Source organism: Pecten maximus, chromosome 3, assembly GCF_902652985.1.
Source record: "Pecten maximus chromosome 3, xPecMax1.1, whole genome shotgun sequence".
Lineage (NCBI taxonomy): Eukaryota > Metazoa > Mollusca > Bivalvia > Pectinida > Pectinidae > Pecten > Pecten maximus.
In genome coordinates this window covers 23,182,656-23,206,514 of record NC_047017.1, presented here as the reverse complement: position 1 = coordinate 23,206,514, position 23,859 = coordinate 23,182,656, and the positions used below count along the sequence as shown (strand labels likewise).

General features: G+C 35.7%; 1 protein-coding gene across 1 annotated transcript; it reads right to left on the bottom strand.

Annotated features, from left to right (window-relative positions):
* Positions 1-6,930: 6,930 nt before the first annotated feature.
* Positions 6,931-23,831, bottom strand: LOC117323606 (ADP-ribose glycohydrolase MACROD2-like). Its single transcript, XM_033878921.1, has 10 exons — positions 23,375-23,831; positions 19,633-19,761; positions 19,269-19,412; positions 18,142-18,237; positions 17,364-17,384; positions 17,022-17,125; positions 12,194-12,224; positions 9,969-10,048; positions 8,859-8,973; positions 6,931-8,739 (listed from the first exon to the last, which is right to left on the bottom strand). Exons 1-10 carry the CDS (start codon positions 23,649-23,651, stop codon positions 8,351-8,353), a joined length of 1,386 nt encoding a protein of 461 aa, XP_033734812.1. The 5' UTR covers positions 23,652-23,831; the 3' UTR covers positions 6,931-8,350.
* Between the last annotated feature and the right edge of the window lie 28 nt (positions 23,832-23,859).

Genomic DNA, 23,859 nt, shown 5'->3' with positions numbered 1-23,859 from the left:
TACATTTTCCGAGGCCTATTTTAAGGCACCTTGCACCATGAATATTCTAATATTTAGACTTAGGGCGAATTTGTTCTCCTAAAACCAGTTTTAGTTTCAAACCGGTTCTGTAAACTTTCCATTTGTTGAGTAAACCAGTTTCAAACCACATTTAAACTGAAACCGGTTCATTCATTTGTTTCTGATAAACCTAAACTAGTTTATCAAACCATTCAAACCACCACCGGTTGTGGTTTGGAAGGTTTCGTTTCTGAAAACAAGATGGCGAATGTTGTCAACACACATGCAGAATGTGCTCTTGAAGTGCGCTACGTGCTCCAAACTTGCCAACTATGGCTTGTAGTGTCATTTGACTGGACAAATAAAATATAAATTATAAATATTAAAAATTGTTTTCCCATTGGTATGACAGTTTTCCCTTGTGTTTGAAAAAAAGTCTGCTAGAACTGCATGCGTTTCCCTGTCATTGCATTGTGGAAGTATGTCTTCAACATAATTTGGGATTCGGGGGATTTTTGTGCGTTCAGGAGATATTAACGTTTCAAATACTGCTCTGAAGCTTTTTCTCCCAAAGACACCATATTGAAAACTAGAATTTCGCATTTGTTTCTCAAGAGCAAACCAGTTTTAGTTTACAAACCGTTTTGAAAACCAGGTTTAAACCATAAACCCAAACCTAAACCAGTTTATTTGCAACAAATTTGCCCTTAGCTTGGTGTAGATTCTATTTTTTTTTATCTTGTGCTCAATTTCATTTAGTCGCAATGAAAAAAGTTGTAATTGTTTAAGAAAATATAAACAAATAGAATATTACTTAACATACTAATAGACTAATAAGAGTTATTCCCCTTTGCAGCTTTAATTTCTATATAATTTTTGTAACCAAGAACTAAAATATCACGAAGAAAATGTAGCACAAGCGTTGTTCTAATTCTTTATTTGTTTAATGAGGATCACAAACAGCCCTAGGGCTACGAGATGCTCTCCTCAACACATAAAACAATACAGTATGTACAAGACGTAATCATAACACACGCTCTCTCACTCACACATACATTCCATAACATAAAGTAGATGAGGTGGAGAGGAAGGATGTGGATAGAGGGAAAGTGGTAAAGCAAAGAAAGTGAAGATGTGGGGGGGTGGGGGGGGGGGGGGGGGGGGGGGGGGCGAGGGGAAGGGGGGTGTCATAAGATGAAATTAGAACCTTAGGGGGGTGTCATAAGATGAAATTAGAACCTTTTTGAATCAACAATATACTCAAATACAAAGTCAAAAATATTTTTGTTTGAGGAATCGGTATTGTTGTCGGAGCCATGCAATATAATGTTTAAAAGGAGATCAGGCATAAGATTTACAATGAGATCTGGATTTACATTTGGAGCAAATTCGTTGCAATTTTTTCTTAACAATTTCATACGCAAGTTGTTATATTTCGGACAGGTCAAAAAGAAATGTTTTTCGTCTTCGGGGGAATCTGTACAGTCGTCACAATATGTATTGGGTGTTAATCGGTATAAGAATCTTTGTTTGTTCAGGGCGCTAAGACCCATTCTTAGCCTACAATGATTGATTTTTCCTTTCCCATGGCCATAAATATATAAATCATTTGAAACTGGAGTAGAGAGTTGTGATAGGGCTTGTGAAAAAGATTCAAGCTGAAAAATTGCTGAAAATGTGCAACTTCATGCAGCCGAGACACTGTGTCTGCCATGATATTGTTAACACCTTTAATGTGCCGAGCAACTATATGGAAGTTGAACAGAACAGACAATCAGTGTGCCGGAACGGCGTTCTGATTATTATATTGAATCTTATTACCAAGCTCTCGCCAAGTTCATGAGGTGTGTTTATAAAATTACATTGATTAACGTCAATCGTGTCATCAGAATACCATAAATATCATTTTACGTGCTAGTTAGTCATTTTTATTGTGAAATGTTGTTCATAAGTTTTTCGTGATTGAAATCATATTTACATCTGTGTCAGACACCAGGTACAATATATAGCAACAATGTGATTTGTATGGTATAAATCCAGTATTGTTATTTCGTGCAGAATATGGTTCCATCGTTCTGTATGGTACACATCTAGCACTGTCAGGTTATAGAGAATATGGTTTTATCGTTCTGTACGTAACTGATAGTAAGTTTTATACAGTGAATCTCGTTGAGAGTATAATATATCCAGTCTTATGTTACGTGTGTCGTGAGAGCATGAATGCCCAGCTGGGTGTCCCTACAGCGTAAGTTTATACAGTAAATTCTGTTTAAATGCATATGCTAATATGCTATTCATGAATTTCATTGAAGTATGTCTGTATAAATTAAGTAACTACAGTTTAGTGTTATTGTCAGGTTATTCGACAGTATTACATGTATTTAGGCAGTATTAACTGTATCGACCAATAATTCGGTTAAGGAAAGAGTGATGCCGTGACCTTTTACATTTTAAAATAATTATAATAATTGTATGTCGATATTTTCATGATGATCTTGATGTATGAACTTATATCGACAACAATAGTCCATGTTGATTGGTTACATATTACGCACTAGATTTTTTGTAAATTAGATACTAAATAACATAATGTATTACATTATATGTACATCATTATAAAGAGCAAGTTGAAATAAGATGATATGCTACAGAAATGATACTATTCAATGTATCTAATTGCAGGTTCATAGAACAGTTCTGTATGATATTAATGTACATGTAGGGTTATCACATTATTATGTACTATATTTGTAAGAACTGTTTTGCTTGTATCATTGCAGTTCTTACGGTGCTACGGTTGATGGTTAAAATAAACATTGATGGTACCCGTTTTCTGTCTGCCAGTCTTATTCGTAACGCACAAGAGATGAGGGGCAGAACAATCAGAACATCTGCCGTATGAGCCCGATGAGTATTGGGTTTTTGGAAGTCCCCTTGTTTAAACTGGCTACTGTAGTGGAGTTATCACTAAAAACATATACCTTCATGTTGGCCCAATAGGGGGCCCAACGATAAGCTGCCACAACTACTGAAAGTAGCTCTTTTTCATTAATATGCCAATGCATGGCTTGAGGAAAATCTTGAGGCCAGGCTGTGTAGAACCAGTCCTCCCCCCAGTGTCCCCCACCCCCAACAGAACATGCATCTGTATACAGGGCAGTGAAGGGGATGTTATTGAGTATCAATGACCTTCTCTTGAACAGTGATAGCCTGATTCCCACCCTTCAATATCTTGCAACATTGGGCCCAATAACTTGATTTTATGGCCCGGCTTTTTAAGGGCTGCCATAGAGTTAATCAAACGGCGGAGAAATACTCGCCCGCCTCGGATAACAGTGGCAATCACAAATATCGGATCTAAGAGCTTCCAGCTTTTCTAAAGGTAATTGTAACATCATGCTGACCGAGTCAATCTCTACACCCAGAAATGTCATAACCTGAGCTGGACCATGTACCTTAGACCAATCAATAAGAAATCCTAGCTTTCTCAACAGGCTTATAAGATATGCTAGCATAGTGGAGCATTCCTCCTGAGTATCTGCACAAATGAAGAAGTCATCTAAGTAAACCACCAGATTATGGTGTCCGGCACAAGACATAATCCTACGAATGGCTTGTGTAATTCTATGAAAAATACCTGGACTTGCCTTTGCACCAAAGGGTAGCTTGGAATCATAGAAATAATTAGGTTCCCCATTAAAAAACCATTGGAGCCCTGTTATCATTTGACTATGTTCACTTATAGCTACAGATCTATAGGCTGATTTAAGGTCAACCTTAGCCATAAAACAAGCTGGGGTGAGCAGTCCAACTGCATCATCTATAGACTGAAACTTTTGTTTGTCCAGCTGTGTACAATAGTCATTAACTGCCTGTCCTGTTGGCCGGCTACAGTCATGGATAAGCCTGACACCCCCAGATGTTTTAGGGATAACCCCTATAGGGCTAATGATTAGGGGTTTAGTGGAAGTAGGGATGTAATTACCATTATCTATCTCTGTCTGAACTTGTTTTTAGGCCAACTTGTAAAGGGGGCTGTGGATAGATGCAGAGGGATGATTGGGAGCTTCACAAGGAATGGGGGATGAGTTTGGATCAACAATATCAAAATCATTATTAATACCATTTAGAATAAAGGATCTATCGGAATCATTTGAGGGGAGAAGCTCATCCCAGGCCTCATAGGACAGACCATGGGTGGGGCAGTTTAATGGCTATTTATCAGATTGATGGGAATGGGCAGGATGATTTTGCTGACACCCAGTGACCAAACAAATGTGAGCATATCTACAATTTGTCCTGTCACACCTAGAAACAGTATTGTACTTCCTACAAGTTCCCTGTTTCTCAGGTTTTTGCCCCTTTTGCTTATTGATGTAAGTTGGGGGAATAGATCTAGGTTGTTTAGGCCTTAGATATACTGTTTGGAGATGAGGTACATCAGTACCCCATCGAAACTGGTCTTCAGCCTGCAGCCTTCGATATTCCCTATCGAAAAACCAGACTGATGACTGCTCATAGCAGATCAAGAGCTGATAAATACGAGTAGTGTAGGATAAGTAGTCAAACATCCTTTCCCTAGAAAGGGCTTGATTTAATTTTCACTAACTTGTATAAGATGGCCAAGTTTGCCACTGACCACTGTGGAACCGAGATGGATTCTAATTTGGGCTTCGATGGACCTGCTTTAAAAACTAACTGGCCCCCTTCCCTGCCCTTTGCTGACCCCAGAACCTCCTCCAATATTTGGGCACCCCTTACATTAACAAAGTCAACAAAGTCTAGATAGGCTGCACCCTTACCTGTGGTAGCTGCTGCACGAAGATATATTTGAGGGTCTCTCCACGATGCCGATTCCCGAGGACAATTGTTTCCAGTAACTCTATCTTGGTCCTGGCTCATCTGCCCCAGTAGATTAGACACACTGTCCAAATAGCTGTTCACTGGCCCATGCTCACTTGATGGTGTGCCTGTGAGTCCTCTATCTCCTGATGCTGGCTGGTTTGTTGTGGTCAGCTCAGCTGATGTCTCACCTGTCAACAGGTGACATGCGAATGGCCCAGTGGGTTCCCCCTCCACTGAAGAATAGTGATTATATCCCATATTGGGAGCTTCATTGGAAGCCTGGGCTTGGATTCCACCAGGTCTGGCAACTTGTGAGAATGGGAATGTCTTAGCCACAGCTTTAAGCAAAAGCTTCTGCTGGCCAATGGGAATATTGGAGTTTGACAGATCCTTGGCCTCCAATAGGGCTAAGGCCTCCATGCACTGGAACCCTAGATCCAGCAGTAGGTTCGCTGTTCTTCCGGACTGATGTTGGACTGCTGCCCATTTTTTTACTTTATCTGCCTCCAGCTCTTCTTTGCTGACGGCCTCATTAATACTGCAGTCCTCATTCGAGTGTGACATTGTGAGATGCAGGTTAGGAAGTGTTTTCTGCCGTTAGGACAGTCAATATCCGGTCAGAGCTGGCATCTGGACCTTACACTCACATAGTGTTTTTGAGACTGTAACTGGGCAGGTCAGAGCACATGTACTTCACCCCTCTGCTAGGCTGCTATTGGCTGAAAATGCTGAGCCTATGAGATGATTGGCTAACCAAACAAATCCTCTTCCTCCAGCAGAGGGGTCCCCAAGGTCCCATTGCCCCCATCTTGACATACCATGCTTGGCTGAGCAAAGCAGGAAGCTGGAGGAGGATGAAAGGTGACCCATGGATGACCTAACAGGTGCATGTACTTGCCAGCCTGACATGAAAAACATTAACCCCATCCTATCTTATCAATATTGTATTAATTACTTAATACCTACGTTTACTGCAGATAGAATGATAAAAGTTGTAAAACTACTTTCTGAATCCAATTGAATCTATATAAATATATAACTCATTTATCAAATTGTACATGTATATGTTTACATTCAATAGAGTGAAGTAAAGTTTGGAGTAGATAACTTAATGAAGTTAGCATTATAAACAAGGCATCACAAACGATACAAATCCCCTCGCGTGCTAACACATTAACTCTGACGCAAAAGGGGGGGTGGGGTTATTTCAGGACATTGAAATAACATCAGTTGTCATTTGCACTGAACTGCAATAGACATGGATGGGCTTATTATCAGGCATGGGCTCATTGCCAGATAAATATGTATATATTGTTATGCATTCAACAGTATCTGGTTACGCATCACACTAGCAACTTCATTTCCTGATGGTTATTATAATTATGTGTGTATCTAAATGCATATATAAGCATTTTCCTTTGTTCAGAAGGTTTAATTGGCATAGTACATGATTATTTTCTTGGATGGAGTCCCATTCAAGAAAAATGCAGAATGCTTGACCCATATATGAAGTTTGGTCAGGATGCGTTCAAAAATGAAGTCGCCTTACAGCACTGACAAAGATTTTCTATAAATAGTAACGGTGACATTGGCCTTGACCTTGGCGCCCTAAAATACGAACTGGTTCGAGGTATTCCCATGCTGGACCCATATATGAAGTTTGGTCAGGATCCGTTCAGAAATGAAGTTGCAAGAGTGCCGACAAAGATTTTTTATAAATAGTAATGGTGACCTTGACCTTGGCACCCTGAAACATGAACTCGTTCGAGGTATTCCCATGCTGGACCCATATATGAAGTTTGGTCAGAATCCATTAAAAAATGAAGTCGCAAGAGCGCTGACAAAAAGTGAACATATGTACGTACGAACGGAATGCTATATCCCCTCCCCGACTTTCGTCCCGAGGGGATAATGAAAGCATTCAGAAACTGAAGACCAAATCATACAGGACCCACAGATGTGAGGACTCTTTTGTTTTAGTGGTAGGGGACTTTAATATCTCTACTGTGCCACTGATGATGCTGTACTCATTTACATTCTTGATAAAGCACACTCTAGCTGACAGAAATAAAATTCCAACTGAACTTAGAAAAGTAATACTTTATTCGTAATCTTTAAAAGTAAATAACAGATAGAATTACAATTACCTCATCACAAGGGAACAATTAGAAAAAAATGTTACACATTTATAAACTTCACCAGCCAAATGCTTATTAACATTGTAACAAAAGGAACATATGCCTGCTTCAACAAAACGATATTTCGAAATTGGCAAAACTTAAAATATGAATACAAGGAATAGGTGTGTTTACTGCTTTGATTTTATAATTGAAATTGTATGAGTTTAAGCATTATTGATCTGGAAGCAATTATTATCTTTAATCTTTTAAATCATACTGCTGGACATTTTTCCAAGGATGAATGTACAGTCTACTGAGTACCATTGTACTGTGTACCATTGTACTGTGTACCATTGTACTGTGTACCATTGAGAGAGGATGAAGGAGAGAATATGTCATTCACATACACGTCTCTAATATTCTATGCAGCAGTAATCCTCTAAAGTCTTCAAGTTCATTTCAAACTACTTGTACATTTCCATATCTCCATCACACCACCTGGATATAATCCAAATCTGCAATCCTTTAACTAGGCTTATACATTGTAATCGTACTATTTTTCAATATATAACTGCATGTCCTAATAATAACAATATACCAATTTTTCACCACTTTAGTTCAAATTGCAAATACAAATCTTTCTCATGTGTACAAAATCTTTTCTGTACAAAACAGTTAATCATTCTAATTCAATATACACCAGTAAAGCAAATGTTCAAACATTAAGAAATTAATTAGAGTATATGTATATATATTATTAAATGAAAAATGATACAAATTACTGAGAAAGTAAAGTTGCTGTTAAACCTTGTATTAAAGCCATTCAACTGCTGACTAGATTACATGTACATACTTTTACAAGAATGCAATTAATTTGAATTAAAACCCCACAAAATTTACTTTATTCTTAGTTTATAGGTCATCTCCACAAGTTTAGGACATCTAGATAGAACAGGTTTTAATACATGGACATGTCAATTACAATCCGCTACACATAGCACAATGAGCCAAACATCACAAGTGGGCACCACACACAGACTACATATTCACGAACGTAAGTTGCTTCATTTTTAATGTTGACAGATTGTTGTTAATGTAATAAAGGAAAAAATATTGTAAGAAATAGTTCGCTTTATGTCCTCAAAATAAATTAAAGGAACATAATATTTTGAAAAGTTAATTATTTCCTTATTATCTAACCACAAATTATAACATTTCTACACACATGGCAGCTTAATTGTATGAAAATACAGTGTGTATACAATATTGAGTTTCATATCCTTTATAATTCAGTGTGTTTGACTTGACAACCAACAACAGTTTCTATCTATATTCTCAATTAATATACCACTTTAGAAGAGAGGAAAACTAATCCTGATGACAGTCTATAATTTTGTTTTCATATTAGGATCATTTGTACATTCCATTGGGGAAGGTTGGCTCTCTTTATTGTGAGAACAAGGGGAATCATTTTCAGCATTATCTTCTTCTATCTTTTTTGACTTCATATCTTTCAATACTTCCTCAGAGCTGAGAGGAGGCTTCCTCTTGGCTGCTGGCTCTACATCTGTCCCAGCTGTAGCTGAAGGAGTTTTGGGTTGAGCTCCTCCTGCATTTCCTTCTGAAACTTTCTCTTCAGTTTCTTTTCCATCTTGTGTAGAATTTCTTTCTGCATCTTTTAATACTTTTCTAGTCACATGACTAGGTATGGTAGCATTCTCTTTCTTTTCTGGTGATTTCTTTGAATGTTTTTCCTCTTGATCTGATACTGAACCTGTTTTAAAAAGAAAAGCATCCACATGAAAATATATATTATGACAATAATCATCTTCAAGTTTTTTTTTCACAAAAAAAGTAATCGATACATATTTTTAAAGCTATGTATTGCCTTACCATCACCATTTCCTTTCTTCTCTAAGCTTGAAGGAACTGGGAAATATAACTGCATAAGTTCCTCATAAAGAACGACATCTTGGGGCATAAACAAACAGAAGATGATCCTGTCCACCTGTAAAAGTTAAGGTGAAACTCATTTGTGTTGTGATCATGAAGACACTCAGGTAAACAGAAAGTACTATCTGTCTCGACCCTATATGTATAGTGTCCACCAGGGGAGATACTTACCTCATTATGGGGATAATATATTATACAATGTAGAATGAAATATTATCATTCATAATTCCTTGCCAAGGACAATCATGTTACATGTATTTCTTATCAACAAAAAAAAATTAATGTGATTTTTTTTCATTCAAAAGTAAAAAATATCAAATAATCATGTGACTTTTTCAAGCAAACATCCTGTTGATTGTGATTATAGGAATTAAACATCCTATTGATTGTGATTTGCAAGTAAACATTCTGTTGATCATGATTAGTCACTAGTATTTACCAGAGCTACAACTTACATATACTAAATATAGTTCAATTCCACAGTATATGTACTTTAACTCTTTATTTGTGATGAGTGCCAGAGTGGTCAACTGATACTTGGCCCCAGCAACTGACTCCAACCTAATTACATACTGGTAGAATATCACAGGGTTTATACAGAGGCAGCAGACACTAGACATCACTATAGTTAATGTACCTGGTGATAAGAGCCAAGTCATTCCAAATGTGATTAGGCTAATCACAGTTTAACAAGTTTTTAATTACCAATAAAAACCATTTCTGGTAAAACTAACTTTACAAGACTTATGGAACTGTAGTCAGTCTCGCACACACAGGTTTTAGAGTAAAGGAGTAATGAGATTTTCACTAAACAAGTGTCTAATAATCACCATTTAACAACTGGGTCCTGGTGGTTATTAACAGGAAAGATTGATAAGACTGACACATGTAAGACATGTAGAAATTGGTACAAATCTTCACTGACTTCAAAGTATTGTGTTTTAGATTGATTAATGAATGTTTCAAAGCAATGTAGATAAGTACTCAGACTGAAAATTCTTATGTTTGTCAAACACTTAATTATCACTGCTTTTCAGGCCACTAATATACCTTATCTCCATTGTCCGAGTCTTCCAACCACTCTCTCATGGTAGATAAAACAACATCAGCTGCTTTATTGGAGGGATACCCTGTTAAACAGACCATTGGTAGATATCATAATCTCTACTGGAGGGGTAACATAACACAATGGTAGATATCATAATCTCTACTGGAGGGGTAACATAACACAATGGTAGATATCATAATCTCTACTGGAGGGGTAACATATCACAATGGTAGACATCTTAATCTCTACTGAAGGGGTAACATATCACAATGGTAGATATCATAATCTCTACTGAAGGGGTAACATAACACAGTAGTAGATATCATAATCTCTACTGGAGGGGTAACATAACACAGTGGTAGATATCTTAATCTCTACTGAAGGGGTAACATAACACAGTAGTAGATATTATAACCTCTACTGGAGGGGTAACATATCACCATGATAGATATCATAATCTCTACTGGAGGGTAACATAACACAATGGTAGATATCATAATCTCTACTGGAGGGGTAACATATCACAATGGTAGATATCATAATCTCTACTGGAGGGGAAAAACATAACACAATGGTAGATATCATAATCTCTACTGGAGGGGTAACATAACAGTGGTAGATATCATAATCTCTACTGGAGGGGTAACATATCACAATGGTAGATATCATAATCTCTACTGGAGGGGAAAAACATAACACAATGGTAGATATCATAATCTCTACTGGAGGGGTAACATAACACAGTGGTAGATATTATAACCTCTACTGGAGGGGTAACATAACACAGTGGTAGATATCTTAATCTCTACTGAAGGGGTAACATAGCACAGTGGTAGATATCATAATCTCTACTGGAGGGGAAAAACATAACACAATGGTAGATATCATAATCTCTACTGGAGGGGTAACATAACAGTGGTAGATATCTTAATCTCTACTGAAGGGGTAACATAACACAGTTGTAGATACCTTAATCTCTACTGAAGGGGTAACATAACACAGTGGTAGATATTGTAATCTCTACTGGAGGGGTAACATAACACAATGGAAGATATCATAACCTCTACTGAAGGGGTAACATATCACAATGGTAGATATCATAATCTCTACTGAAGGGGTAACATATCACAATGGTAGATATCATAATCTCTACTGAAGGGGTAACATAGCACAGTGGTAGATAACTAGATATCATAATCTCTACTGGAGGGGTAACATATCACAATGGTAGATATCTTAATCTCTACTGAAGGGGTAACATAAAACAGTGGTAGATATCATAACCTCTACTTGAGGGGTAACATAACACAATGGTAGATATCATAATCTCTACTGAAGGGGTAACATATCACAATGGTAGATATCATAATCTCTACTGGAGGGGTAACATATCACAATGGTAGATATTATAACCTCTACTGGAGTGGTAACATATCACCATGGTAGATATCATAATCTCTACTGGAGGGTAACATAACACACTGGTAGATATCTCAATCTCTACTGAAGGGGTATATAACACAATGGTAGATATCATAATCTCTACTGGAGGGGTAACATATCACCATGGTAGATATCATAATCTCTACTGGAGGGTAACATAACACAGTGGTAGATATCATAATCTCTACTGGAGGGGTAACATAACACAATGGTAGATATTGTAATCTCTACTGAATGGGTAACAACACAATGGTAGATATCATAATCTCTACTGGAGGAGTAACATATCACAATGGTAGATATCATAATCTCTACTGAAGGGGTAACATATCACAATGGTAGATATCATAATCTTTACTGGAGGGGTAACATATCACAACGGTAGATATCATAATCTCTACTGAAGGGGTAGTAACACAGTGATAGATATCATAATCTCTACTGGAGGGGTAGAGATTATGATAACACAATGGTAGATATCATAATCTCTACTAAAGGGGTAACATAACACAGTGGTAGATATCATAATCTCTACTGAAGGGGTAACATAACACAATGGTAGATATCTCAATAATTACTGGAGGGGTAACATAACACAGTGGTAGATATTGTAATCTCTACTGGAGGGGTAACATAACACAATGGAAGATATCATAACCTCTACTGAAGGGGTAACACAACACAATGGTAGATATCATAATCTCTACTGGAGGGGTAACATATCACAGTGGTAGATATCATATCCTATTCTTATTTTCTCAATTCTATCCTAAATGTAACTCACCATAAATTCCAGTAGAAATACAAGGAAAGGCCTGAAATAAACAAAATCAGAAACAATTATATATTTCATTTTACATAGATATGAATTGCTCTTCATTATTTGCATATTACTGTTTTGGATTGTACAGTATCTGTCTTATCCAGATCTTGTCTACCAGTATAGCCTGTCTTATCCAGATAATGTCTAACAGTATAGCCTGTCTTATCCAGATAATGTCTAACAGTATAGCCTGTCTTATCCAGATAATGTCTAACAGTATAGCCTGTCTTATCCAGATACTGTCTAACAGTATAGCCTGTCTTATCCAGATAATGTCTAACAGTATAGCCTGTCTAATCCAGATCTTGTCTAACAGTGTAGCCTGTCCAATCCAGATAATGTCTAACAGTATAGCCTGTCTAATCCAGATCTTGTATAACAGTGTAGCTTGTCTAATCCAGATCTTGTCTAACAGTATAGCCTGTCTAATCCAGATCTTGTCTAACAGTGTAGCCTGTCTAATCCAGATCCTGTCTTACAGTATAGCCTGTCTAATCCAGATCTTGTCTAACAGTATAGCTTGTCTAATCCAGATCTTGTCTAACAGTGTAGCCTGTCTAATCCAGATCCTGTCTTACAGTATAGCTTGTCTAATCAAGATCTTGTCTAACAGGGTAGCCTGTCAAATCCAGATACTGTCTAACAGTGTAGCCTGTCTAATCAAGATCCTGTCTTACAGTATAGCTTGTCTAATCCAGATCTTGTCTAACAGGGTAGCCTGTCAAATCCAGATAATGTCTAACAGTATAGCCTGTCTAATCCAGATCTTGTCTAACAGTATAGCCTGTCAAATCCAGATACTGTCTAACAGTATAGCCTGTCTAATCCAGATCTTGTCTAACAGTATAGCCTGTCTAATCCAGATCTTGTCTAACAGTGTAGCCTGTCTAATCCAGATAATGTCTAACAGTATAGCCTGTCTAATCCAGATAATGTCTAACAGTATAGCATGTCTAATCCAGATACTGTCTAACAGTATAACCTGTCTAATCCAGATCTTGTCTAACAGTGTAGCCTGTCTAATCCAGATCTTGTCTAACAGTGTAGCCTGTCAAATCCAGATACTGTCTAACTGTATAGCCTGTCTAATCCAGATCTTGTCTAACAGTATAGCCTGTCTAATCCAGATACTGTCTAACAGTATAGCCTGTCTAATCCAGATAGTGTCTAACAGTATAGCTTGTCTAATCCAGATAATGTCTAACAGTATAGCCTGTCTTATCCAGATAATGTCTAACAGTATAGTCTGTCTAATCCAGATCTTGTCTAACGGTATAGCCTGTCTAATCCAGATAATGTCTAACAGTATAGCCTGTCTAATCCAGATCTTGTATAACAGTGTAGCTTGTCTAATCCAGATCTTGTCTAACAGTATAGCCTGTCTAATCCAGATACTGTCTAACAGTATAGCCTGTCTAATCCAGATCTTGTCTAACAGGGTAGCCTGTCAAATCCAGATAATGTCTAACAGTATAGCCTGTCTAATCCAGATCTTGTCTAACAGTATAGCCTGTCTAATCCAGATCTTGTCTAACAGTGTAGCTTGTCTAATCCAGATACTGTCTAACAGTATAGCTTGTCTAATCCAGATAATGTCTAACAGTGTAGCCTGTCTAATCCAGATCTTGTCTAACGGTATAGCCTGTCTAATCCAGATAATGTCTAACAGTATAGCCTGTCTAATCCAGATCTTGTATAACAGTGTAGCTTGTCTAATCCAGATCTTGTCTAACAGTATAGCCTGTCTAATCCAGATACTGTCTAACAGTATAGCCTGTCTAATCCAGATACTGTCTAACAGTGTAGCCTGTCTAAACCAGATAATGTCTAACAGTATTATTATAGCCTGTCTAATCCAGATAATGTCTAACAGTATAGCCTGTCTAATCCAGATACTGTCTAACAGTGTAGCCTGTCTAATCCAGATAATGTCTAACAGTATTATTATAGCCTGTCTAATCCAGATAATGTCTAACAGTATAGTCTGTCTAATCCAGATAATGTCTAACAGTATAGCTTGTCTAATCCAGATAATGTCTAACAGTATAGCCTGTCTAATCCAGATCTTGTCTAACGGTGTAGCCTGTCTAATCCAGATACTGTCTAACAGTATAGTCTGTCTAATCCAGATAATGTCTAACAGTATAGCCTGTCTAATCTAGATAATGTCTAACAGTATAGCCTGTCTAATCCAGATAATGTCTAACAGTATAGCCTGTCTAATCCAGATCTTGTCTAACAGTGTAGCCTGTCTTATCCAGATACTGTCTAACAGTAAAGCCTGTTTAATCCAGATAGTGTCTAACAGTATAGCTTGTCTAATCCAGATAATGTCTAACAGTATAGCCTGTCTAATCCAGATCTTGTCTAACAGTGTAGCCTGTCAAATCCAGATAATGTCTAACAGTATAGCCTGTCCAATCCAGATAATGTCTAACAGTGTAGCCTGTCCAATCCAGATAATGTCTAACAGTATAGCCTGTCTAATCCAGATACTGTCTAACAGTGTAGCCTGTCTAATCCAGATACTGTCTAACAGTATTGTCTGTCTAATCCAGATAATGTCTAACAGTATAGGCTGTCTAATCTAGATAATGTCTAACAGTATAGCCTGTCTAATCCAGATAATGTCTAACAGTATAGCCTGTCTAATCCAGATCTTGTCTAACAGTGTAGCCTGTCTTATCCAGATAATGTCTAACAGTGTAGCCTGTCTAATCCAGATCTTGTCTAACAGTGTAGCCTGTCAAATCCAGATAATGTCTAACAGTGTAGCCTGTCTAATCCAGATCTTGTCTAACAGTTTAGCCTGTCTAATCCAGATAATGTCTAACAGTATAGCCTGTCTAATCCAGATAATGTCTAACGTTATAGCCTGTCTAATCCAGATCTTGTCTAACAGTGTAGCCTGTCAAATCCAGATAATGTCTAACAGTATGGTCTGTCTAATCCAGATACTGCCTAGCATTATAGCCTGTCTAATCCAGATCTTGTCTAACAGTATAGCCTGTCTAATCCAGATAATGTCTAACAGTATAGCCTGTCTAATCCAGATTTTGTCTAACAGTATAGCCTGTCTAACCCAGATAATGTCTAACAGTATTATTATAGCCTGTCTAATCCAGATAATGTCTAACAGTATAGCCTGTCTAATCCAGATTTTGTCTAACAGTATAGCCTGTCTAACCCAGATAATGTCTAACAGTATTATTATAGCCTGTCTAATCCAGATAATGTCTAACAGTATAGCCTGTCTAATCCAGATAATGTCTAACAGTATAGCTTGTCTAATCCAGATAATGTCTAACAGTATAGCCTGTCTAATCCAGATCTTGTCTAACAGTGTAGCCTGTCAAATCCAGATACTGTCTAACAGTATTATTATAGCCTGTCTAATCCAGATAATGTCTAACAGTATAGCCTGTCTAATTCAGATAATGTCTAACAGTATAGCCTGTCTAATCCAGATAATGTCGAACAGTATAGCCTGTCAAATCCAGATCTTGTATAACAGTGTAGCCTATCTAATCCTGATCCTGTCTATACTGGCTACGTTATTTGGTCTGAGCATTTTCTGTCTATAATCATGTTATACAATACTCTAGCTATCTGTCTGATCTGAACCTGGCCTTTTTCTGAAATTTTTGGGTTTTTTTTTTCATTCCTTGTACATAGTTCTTCTAACAACAATTTTTTTTTATTTCTGTCCCAACCAATTATCTTGGCAGTTGACAATCTAAATGTCCTACACAATTGTGGTATTTTTTTTTTTTATTATATTTTTTTTTTTTTTTCAAAATCAAGATGAAGGTCATATTGCCTTTAATATTGAGGTTAATTTCAGTGTTCTATCTGTGAATATGATCTTCAGTTTGAGATGGTAGAGGACTATAAACTGAAAAGAATGTCTTATACATTATAATCATGACCTACTTTACATTATTGGGTAATATAAGTATATATGTATACAGAAAGATAAAGCACTGTATCTTAGCACCACTATGACCATGTTTATTTTCTCTGTTTCAAACGAACACTACAAAACGTGACTGTGTAATACAGAGATCTGCTGATGCCCTATGAATTAAACTCCTGTATAAACCAACATAACATTTCAGTCTCCATGACATCTGGTTAAGATAGGTTATTTAATATATAAAATGTGATATTTAGATATAAAGGCTTCTTAACATCCATGAATAGTTTTCTTCTTTATTGTGGTCTAGATGTCGTCAACATGTTTCACCCACTAGGCGGCCATCATCAGGACAACTTTTACAAATTTCATATGTAACAGAGCGCATGATTAATTAAATTTAAATCACTGCCTCCGCTAGGGATCGAACCTGGGACCTCTGGCTTACTAGTCTTACGCTCAACTGATCGAGCTAAAGAGAAGATCTCCCTAGCCGAGCGGTATATTGCGGCTAGTATTTACCAGGGTTACACATATACACTTTTGAAGTATAAGATGGTTGTTATGTAAACATTGTGATGTTATGGATACACAACATTGTGACATCATAATTACCCTACAATTACTGTGATAGACCATGTTATTCTATAATCAGTCACACTGTATTTTGTTGACTGATTATATTAGCTTATAATAGTTTCTAAAACATGAAATGTCAATTGAATTAAAGTGCACAATATATATCTCCCATCATTTAAATGACTCTATCATACCACTGCCATATCTGTTTACAAAATACAAAATCAACAATTTTAATGAACAACATTTTCAAGGCGTTTTTTTTCCAGTAAATTTTTAAAAACATTAACTTACAATTGATCTCAATTTGTTGTCCACCATAAGATCCAGACATGTAGTATAACAACTCCTAAGTGCCTCTGGGTTCTCTCCGATTGGGCCAACAGTGTGGATGACATCTGATAGGACATGAAACAACACAACACATATACAATGTATATATTAAGGTGTTATACAGCACTTCCAAACTTTGATCATATCATTTCTTCTGAAGAAATCATGTTGAGCCGATTTCTCTTTTTTGAATTACAGACAGATTGTACGTTTTTACCAGCATTAACAGTTGTACAAAGTATTTTTTCTGGTACAATGAATTCAGCATACACATAATCTTAAAATGATATGAAATATACTCACACTTTGATGGAAGTTTAAAACCTACAAATCAAGAAATGTTTGTTAAAATTAAGAAAGTTTATGAACAACATATACATGTTGTATTATGTAACTCATACCAATGGATTACATCATATATTGGTTGAGAGCAATTACAATAAATATGGTCCAGAGCTATGAACTTCATGTACATTATGTGTGGTCCAGAGCTATAAACTGCATCACAAAACCCAGAGCTATGAGCTAAATCATACATGTCCAGGGCTATGAACTGCATCACCTATGGTCCAGAGCTATGAAATAAATCACACATGGTTCAGAGAGCAATTATGATAATTATGATCCAGAACTATGAATGTCATGTACAATATGTGTGGTCAAGGGCTAAGAACTACATCACACATGTTGTCCAGGGCTATAGACTACACATGCAATCCATCATCCAGAGCTATAAATTACATCATTATGTTAAACAAGTAACAAGTTACAGCAAGATGCAGTTCTGGTGTTCTTAAATGACAAAATCTCGTCTCTTCTAATTTATTTCTCCTCTTTTCAAAATTACACTGTATAATTATAGTGTCAAGATGAATAAACTCAGAAACTTCCTCATCCATTTTCAAATTGCAAATAACTACCGCCTATATTGTATTATGTTGTGTAATGTGCACCTGTGCCTTAATTATATACAAAAATATGAAATGATATATAATGATGTTGATTTCACCTAGCAAAGTATGAAAGACACACTATATACATGGGATACCAGCATGTCCTATCGTACACTGATGATACCAACCTCCAGTGATTTTGGCATCTCCTGTGTCACAGCCTCCCAATGTTCTACATTCTGTTACCAAACAACTTCCTGCAGCACTGTGGATAGCCCCATCAACTGAATCAAATGTGAATAAAAACAACTGCATTCAAAATGCTTCAGTCATGAGTTTCAGATATATTGTCTAGATATAGTTTCATTCAATAAATTTTGTTAAGGTTTACATTTTGTAAATTCTACATTGGAATAAGTATACACTTTATCACAAAATGTCTGACAACTCTAAAGGAATGTATAGAGAATATCTAACAGTGTCTTCAGTAATACCAAATATATTTCACTAGTGGGGCTAATATTTTGATATTTTTCACGAGTGCGCAGCACGAGTGAAAAATATCAAAATATTAGCCACGAGAGTGAAATATATTTGGTATCACTGAAGACACTGTTAGATATTCTGTTTATTACATTTTTTATTAAACGAAAAACCTACCCTGTATGCTAACTAGGCCTACAGCATAATTTGTAAACAAAAACAGTAGTTCCCCCTGTCCAGGTGCTGACATATATGTCAGGTTTTCTGATTGGTCAATGATTTTGGTATTTTTTAATCATTAATTTGATTGGTCAAATCAGCAAAAGTGATATTTTTCACTAGTGAAAAATATCACTTTTATAGAATGAATAATTTTTGATATTTCACTGGTAAAAATGTAATAAATTATGTTCTCTGTCACTTTTACACCCAATCACAGTGTGGCATACGTATTAACTGTACAGAAAATATACTAACTACATTTATTGTGTAACACTGATAATGATAACTTCTCCAATGTTATGATTTCATTTTATGCCTCTATACAATGCACCATTAGACTGCTACAAGAAAAATTGCTTATTTGTTGAAGTTTCTATTTTTGGTACATATCACTGAGATGTAATATATGACACCATCACTTTGTTTCCAGAATTTTAGGAGAAAAGCAATGGGGTCAGTCAGAGATAGCAAAACATTCCTTCTTCAACAAATAAAATTAAATCTGACCATCTGGTCAAACAAAATATGTTTTTGCTTCAAATCCACTGTATGATTGGCAGTGGTGATCAGATGATATTAAAGATCTGCTTTAATGAGCTAAAAGACTTACCACCACCTCCACCTAACAGTGAGTTATTGGCAGCATTGGCGATGCTGTCAATCTCTAACGCAGTGATGTCTCCACGCCACAACGTTAGCTTCTTGTTGAAAGTTTCATTTACTTCAGCCTTCCTTGTCAGTTTCCTGCTCCTCACTGAGGCAAAAAGTTGAAATATTTGCATTAACTTCAGACTGTACTCCATAAGTATACACAAGATCTACATATTGATTATATGTTAGTTAACATCACACTTTATTTGTTTGTGTATGCTTTCTTAACTAACTCTGTTTCTGTGAATGAGAATACTATATAAAACATAATATTGTCAGGGTCTCTAATTAACTCTAATATTCTCCCAGGACTGGTTACTTACATTTCCTTCGTAGCCTTTCCTCATTTGCTAAGAAAAATTCTTCCCATGTAGGAATGTCCGACAGTTCAAAGAACTTCTTGCATTTGTATACTTTTCTTTTGTCTGCTATAGACATATTCAAATATTTCTCTGAAACCCAAAAAGAATGAAGTATAACAAAATATCACAAAATATCACTGCTGCACAAAACAGAAAGTGAATATATACAACATTGTATGTGGTTACCATCAATACTGTTACTTTAACTACAAATTACAATATGACAAATATTTAATGACAGATTAGTTCCAATATACCTATATTCTACCCATTTTAACAACACTGCATTATATTCCAAAAATAAACATCATGAAGATCTTTGAATTTATTTATGAAACATTTTGTGATTGTATTGCTCTTAGCTAAGTTTGTATTATCATTATATATTAATAAACATCACAATTTTCTGTTGGAGCCTTTTTATTCTGTTCCCATCAAGTTTAATGTCATATTTTATTTATAGATAAGCTTTCCTCATAAACTCTGTGCGCAAAATGTTTGACCAAATTAAGAAGATGTGGTTAGAGTTCTGATGCATCCTTTAATTTCAAGTCTCTATGCATGTTTTATCAATGTCAGCAGACTCAAACTGAAATATTCCAACTTTGACATACATTGAACCTGTAAAGCCTCCTGTTTTAGCCTGGAACCTCCAGTTTATTAAAGTTAATCTGGCAATCTCCCATGTAAATTTTGACCTCCAACCAGAGACTTTTGAAGAGAATACCTAATTGTATACACTAACATATATGTTATATCCAGTATCTTTTCCTCTAACACTAAGTGAGGTTGTTATAGGATATTTAGCAACAAAAATATAATTAAAACTGAAAATCTCCAGTTCTGATATTCTTTTTCAAAAAGAGATCTCTTCAAAGACTGCACTGTTTGAAAGTATGTTTGGTGGATGTGATCTATTAAATAGAACTTACCTAAGTATTATTTTTATTCTATTTATAGATTATATTGCTAGTTGAACTCTTATAAGGTAACTACTTAATCATTATACATGTGTGTATGTGGTAATGTTCACTCTAATCCAGGTCCATCATTGACTAATATGAACAACAGACATTTCTTTGGATGATTTATCCCTTATCAATATAATATGTTAGAACACTTAGGAACAACATTGATACTATCCATGTGTTCCTTTATCATTAAATCATTATCATTAAATCATTATCAGATTCATTAATATTAATTATAACCTAAAAATACTAAAATTAAATTTAATAAAATCACTAACAACACACATGTTCCCCACAAAACAGTAACAATTTTGTTATGTGAAAAGTAATGGCTCCATTTATATCAGTAGACAAGTCAGTGGTACCATATAATAAAAGGTGTATAAAATAATCCAAGTACCAATGGTAGTATGAGAGGGAGTGCATGGGCATGTGTTTTTCTTTTACTATAGTAAATTATTTGTTACTATTTTATCACTATGCAACATTTTTATATATCCATATATTCATAATACCAGAAATCTACTGTACAGGAAATGACCAATATAGGCCTAGCCTATTGTCGGTAAACACACACTACATTCCTGTACTTGTCTGGTGCTTGTAACTCTTCCTACATTCAATATATTACTGTAATATATTCTAGGGCTGTCACGGGCACAAATTTTTTGCACCAGGTACTCGGTCTTTACACCCCGACCAGCACCCCACCCCGTTACCCGTTGGCTTTAGACTTGTAAATTGTAGCCCTGTACGGACGTTCAGAATAGAAAAAGAGAAGCCTTTGATATTATGAACATTGATTTGATTGTGTTAAATGAATTCTTTGAATAGTGAACAACTATAGTAGTTAGTACTATGTTAGTACAAAGTTTCGGGGTTCGGGTACACAATTTCAAACGGTGTCACGTCGTTTCGGTAACAAGTCGTTTCGGTACTTTTTCGGAAGTCGTTTTGGTAGAAGTCCGGGTCGTTTCGGGAGACATGAACAAGTCGTTTCGGTACTTTCAGTCAACATTATAATAAACACCTTAATTTTTTAATGCATAATTAACATAAATTAATCTGTTTTTAAAATGATTCATACTTAATATACAGTCAGTATAAACACCTAGTACGCTTCAGATATTTTGATTATGACAACAAATATATCGATAATACAAACAGCATTTGATGGTTCTTTTCTTTATGATCGTACCTAAAAACGTTATTATTTGGTTCATAATTTCAAATTTCTATTACAGAAGCATTACAATCAAAATCAAAATTGGTATGTAACAACCCATGCCCGAGAAATAAAGGCTTTCAATCCTTTTTTTTTGATTTCGTATTAGGTTTATTAACTCATTACGTATTCAAAATTGAGACACACATATATACATGTATGTACATGTAGGTATAGAATTAAATACGTGAAGTTGGAGAAATATATACCCGGTATGTAAAGGTATAGAAATACGTTAAGTTAGAGAAATATATACATTGAATAGGAATACGTAAAGTTAGAGAAATATATACATTTATAGAAATACGTTAAGTTAGAGAAATATATAGATAAATGTACATATAGATATAGAAATACTTAAAGTTAGAGTAATGTATGTTAAGGTATAGAAATACGCAAAGATAGAGAAATATATACATGTATAGAAACACGTAAAGATACAGAAATATTAAGAAAAAATAAAAGGCATTTTCGAAAGGGTTACCACATATACATTCAGCATTTTCTATCAGGTTAATAGGAGAATTCAAATATTATTATAATTTAAATATAGACGAAGAGTTGAATGTAAAAAAGATTAACTTGTATTAGAAAGCCTATAGTTAGGAATATCTGAAAAATCTAGAGTTCGATTATTTTTCATCTTAAACAGTAATTGAAGTTTTAACTCTCCCCTTCTACTCATGCCATTTCCTATAATTACAAAAATAGCTTAATCCAAAATGCTCCATTTATCCATATAATATATGTATTTTTTTTCTAATTGATTAAGTATAATTGAAGTCATTCCAACCATGTATAGGTCGTGTTTCTTATCCTTCCCGGTCCGGTTACAGCACAAATATGATGGTTGTAAGACGTTGGCCCAATGGTAGTGTCCAACGGTCGCATCTCATATTTGTTGTTGATTTTTAATATCGAGTTATGGATGGTATATTATGATTGTTTGATATTAATAAAAGAAAACTTAGTAAGAATTTTGCTGTTTTTGTGTTGATCATTTAACGTTATCACGTGGTAGTCTACAGTAAACGTTGTAAGGGACATTAACCCGAGTCGTGGTTATTAAGCATGATAACATTATATACCAATAACAGATTGTTGATGCAATTATAGTCACTTAAAAATGCAATGAAAACACAAAAATGATAGAATCTGCATTGTTTCATTAAGTACCGAAGCGTCCTACCGAAGTCCTGAAAAAATCTTGCATATGTACCAAAACGACCCAGAGACTTTTCGGGACTCCCGAAATGACTTGTTGCCGAAACGACTTGTTACCGAAACGACTAGCATTCTTTCAAACACAGGTACTCGTCACAACCTAATATTTTCTATGTCAAATTTAATACTTGTTTTTTTTTTATATTTGTTGTGTTGACAATGAAATATTTTGAAATGAAATAAGACTACAAATGTTAAAAGCTTTGCCAGAAGTACCTATTTATAAATATAAAACTATATATAACGTTATATACAGTATATGTCCCTGTGGTTACACAAATACCTTTTTCGATTTGAAATTTGTTGTTCCATTTCGACTCGTGTGATGACAACCTTTTCTGTTGAGGCGAGGTTCTTTCTGGGCTGCAAGTGGCTTTCGCTGCCTCGTCGTTCTTTTTATCTTCTGCTAATACTTTCCTCGTTACGTACCTATCCATACTAGTGAACGAAACTTGCTGAAGAGATGAAGTGGGTATCAGGAAAATGTTGCTGGGATTTCGAGACAATGTGCACTTCCCGAAATGAAACAAGTTACATAAGGTTTTCGAACCAAGTTGCATTCTATCTTCACTTTTACTCGTTAAATGTTAGAGTGTTTACAAGGAAAGAAGCATCTTTATGTCTGCCTGCAGTCTGCAGCACCCTTTTCGTACTTGAAAACGAAAGTTGGAATGAACAATTCAACTTCCGGAATGTTTAGGTGCGTTCGTTTCCTATCCATCAAAGCAGTACGTGCATAGAAAAATATTGTTGTATCTTGACGGACCT

Excerpts from the sequence above, each read along its gene's own strand:
- LOC117323606 (XM_033878921.1), bottom strand. The coding sequence starts at position 23,651 with ATGCAACTTGGTTCGAAAACCTTATGTAACTTGTTTCATTTCGGGAAG. Across the intron at positions 17,126-17,363 it reads TTTTAAACTTCCATCAAAGT|ATGTCATCCACACTGTTGGC; the intron begins GTGAGTATATTT and ends ATGTCCTATCAG. Across the intron at positions 10,049-12,193 it reads TATTTCTACTGGAATTTATG|GGTATCCCTCCAATAAAGCA; the intron begins GTGAGTTACATT and ends TCTGTTTAACAG.